Raw genomic sequence first — 2,073 nt, forward strand, 5'->3', positions numbered from 1 at the left:
GATTCTAGAAGAGAAGTGACGGTGGAGGAAGCTGTGGATATGTTTTGCCTTCTTGTGAGCCACGCAGAAGGCCAGCGAATTGTTGGGGATATGTTTCAACATTCGACACAAATAATCAATAAAAACGTTAGAAAAGTGATTAATGCATTATGTGAGGTTGGGAGACATTTGATTGTGCCAACTCCAAGGGACAATGTGCACTCTTTTATTTCAAGCAACCATCGTAATTATCCTTAGTTTCAGGTAACAATTCGAATTGAAACTTTCTTGTACAACATACAATGTACAATGTGATCATGCATTAGTTGGTTGTGTACGCCGGTCGGGATTTATTTATTGAGTTGATAAGGATGCATTGGTGCGATGGACGGTACAATGATGCCAGCTATCATCCCAATTGAGTTGCGCGAGGCATATCGAAATAGGTTGGGCCGAGTTGCCCAAAATGTGTTGGCAATAGTTGACTTCGATATGAAGTTTATATTTGTTTACACTGGATGGGAGGGATCAACGCATGATGCACGTGTGTTCCACCATGCTGCAAGTGATCCAGAAGCCCATTTTCCATGGCCACCAGAGGGTAATTTTCTTTTTTATTAACTTTTTCAAATATTTTTAACTTGTAACTTTCATTGTTTTTGCCTTTATATTAATTGAAGTTTGTGTTTTGAAAATAAATGGACTCTCAGGTCAGTATTATCTTGTGGATTCAGCTTATTCATGCACTACGAGATTGCTACCCCCTATCCAAGAGAACGTTATCACCGGAGTGATTGTCACAATCAGAGGGATTTTCATGGGTATAAAGATTATTTTAATTACCGTCACTCAACAGTTCGTAATATTTTAGAACGAACATTTGGTGTTATAAAAGAACGATTCACCATTCTCTCCAACATGCCTCCATATTCGGTTGGGCGGCAAGGACTGATTATTACAGCGTGTTGTGCACTGCACAACTTTATTAGAACGGTCACCCCCGATCACTGGATATTTCAGACATGGAGTACGATGCATCTACCAGTTATTGAGCCTGCGGTTGGCGACGGGGCATCCTCATCTGGTCATGTAGACTTGTCAATTGAAGCCCAAAACAATATGGCTGCGATTAGATATGAGATTGCCATTTCTTTGTGGGAAGCAAGGGATGGCCATTGATGGTGCTATTTAAAAATCACGCGTGTATTTAATACTGATATTATATTGTTGGCATTGAAATTACCTTTATTTTTGACAACTGATGTATTTTATGCGAGCAATGAATTTAAACATGATATGATTGTCGATGTGGATTACTCAATCTTTCATCATGTTAGACAAATTATTTATTTAATGACAAATGATAGATAAATTACATTATTGGATATGGTTATTTACTTATATATTTATTTTTACTTGTTGGGTTTAATGGTTGGTATTTTTAATTTTTTTCAAATTGTTATAGGTTTGACGATAATGGATTTATTAACACATTAATTTATGTATAGCAAATCTCACGCAAATAATTTTAAATATATATAAAAAAATTATTCGTTATCCATGCATTACATTTATTTTAATATTTTTTCTCTTTTTTTTTTAACGAGTGTCTACTGTAGTAATAATGAATAGCAAAAATCATTATAAAATATTATGAATGCCTCAAACAAATATTTGATAAAAAGATTATAGATAGAAAAGATTTTAGCATAATATTTTTAAAATGAGGTTGTGGTTTTTTTTTTTTAGTTTATAAATATTTCTAATGACTCAGCAAAATATATAATAAAAAAAAATAATTACACATGAAAGAAAAATAAAGGAAGCATGAAACAAAAACAAGAATTTAAAAAATTAGATGAAAACGCTGGGTAGGCCCAGGAAAACGCCGAGTAGCTCTTCAGTAACCGTTGTTCACTGTTCATGCGCGGGCTTTAATTCCTATTGACACATATTCTAAAATTTCATCTCATCTCATCTCTGAAAATAAACTAGACCTTAATATTATTCAAATTCAACTTGAGCTCAACAAAAAATAAACGAGCAAGCCGAATTCAAATAGCTTGAACTCGAATTCAATTTGTTATTTTTGAA

At 33.8% G+C, this 2,073-nt stretch overlaps 1 protein-coding gene across 1 annotated transcript; it reads left to right on the top strand.

Moving 5' to 3' along the window:
- The first annotated feature begins 327 nt into the window (after positions 1–327).
- On the top strand, positions 328–1,286 carry LOC121264822. Its single transcript, XM_041168126.1, has 2 exons — positions 328–580; positions 690–1,286. Exons 1-2 carry the CDS (start codon positions 364–366, stop codon positions 848–850), a joined length of 378 nt encoding a protein of 125 aa, XP_041024060.1. The 5' UTR covers positions 328–363; the 3' UTR covers positions 851–1,286.
- The last annotated feature ends 787 nt before the right edge of the window (positions 1,287–2,073 follow it).

This window comes from Juglans microcarpa x Juglans regia, chromosome 5D, assembly GCF_004785595.1.
Source record: "Juglans microcarpa x Juglans regia isolate MS1-56 chromosome 5D, Jm3101_v1.0, whole genome shotgun sequence".
Classification (NCBI taxonomy): domain Eukaryota; kingdom Viridiplantae; phylum Streptophyta; class Magnoliopsida; order Fagales; family Juglandaceae; genus Juglans; species Juglans microcarpa x Juglans regia.

Excerpts from the sequence above, each read along its gene's own strand:
- LOC121264822 (XM_041168126.1), top strand. The coding sequence starts at position 364 with ATGGACGGTACAATGATGCCAGCTATCATCCCAATTGAGTTGCGCGAG. Across the intron at positions 581-689 it reads TTTTCCATGGCCACCAGAGG|GTCAGTATTATCTTGTGGAT; the intron begins GTAATTTTCTTT and ends ATGGACTCTCAG.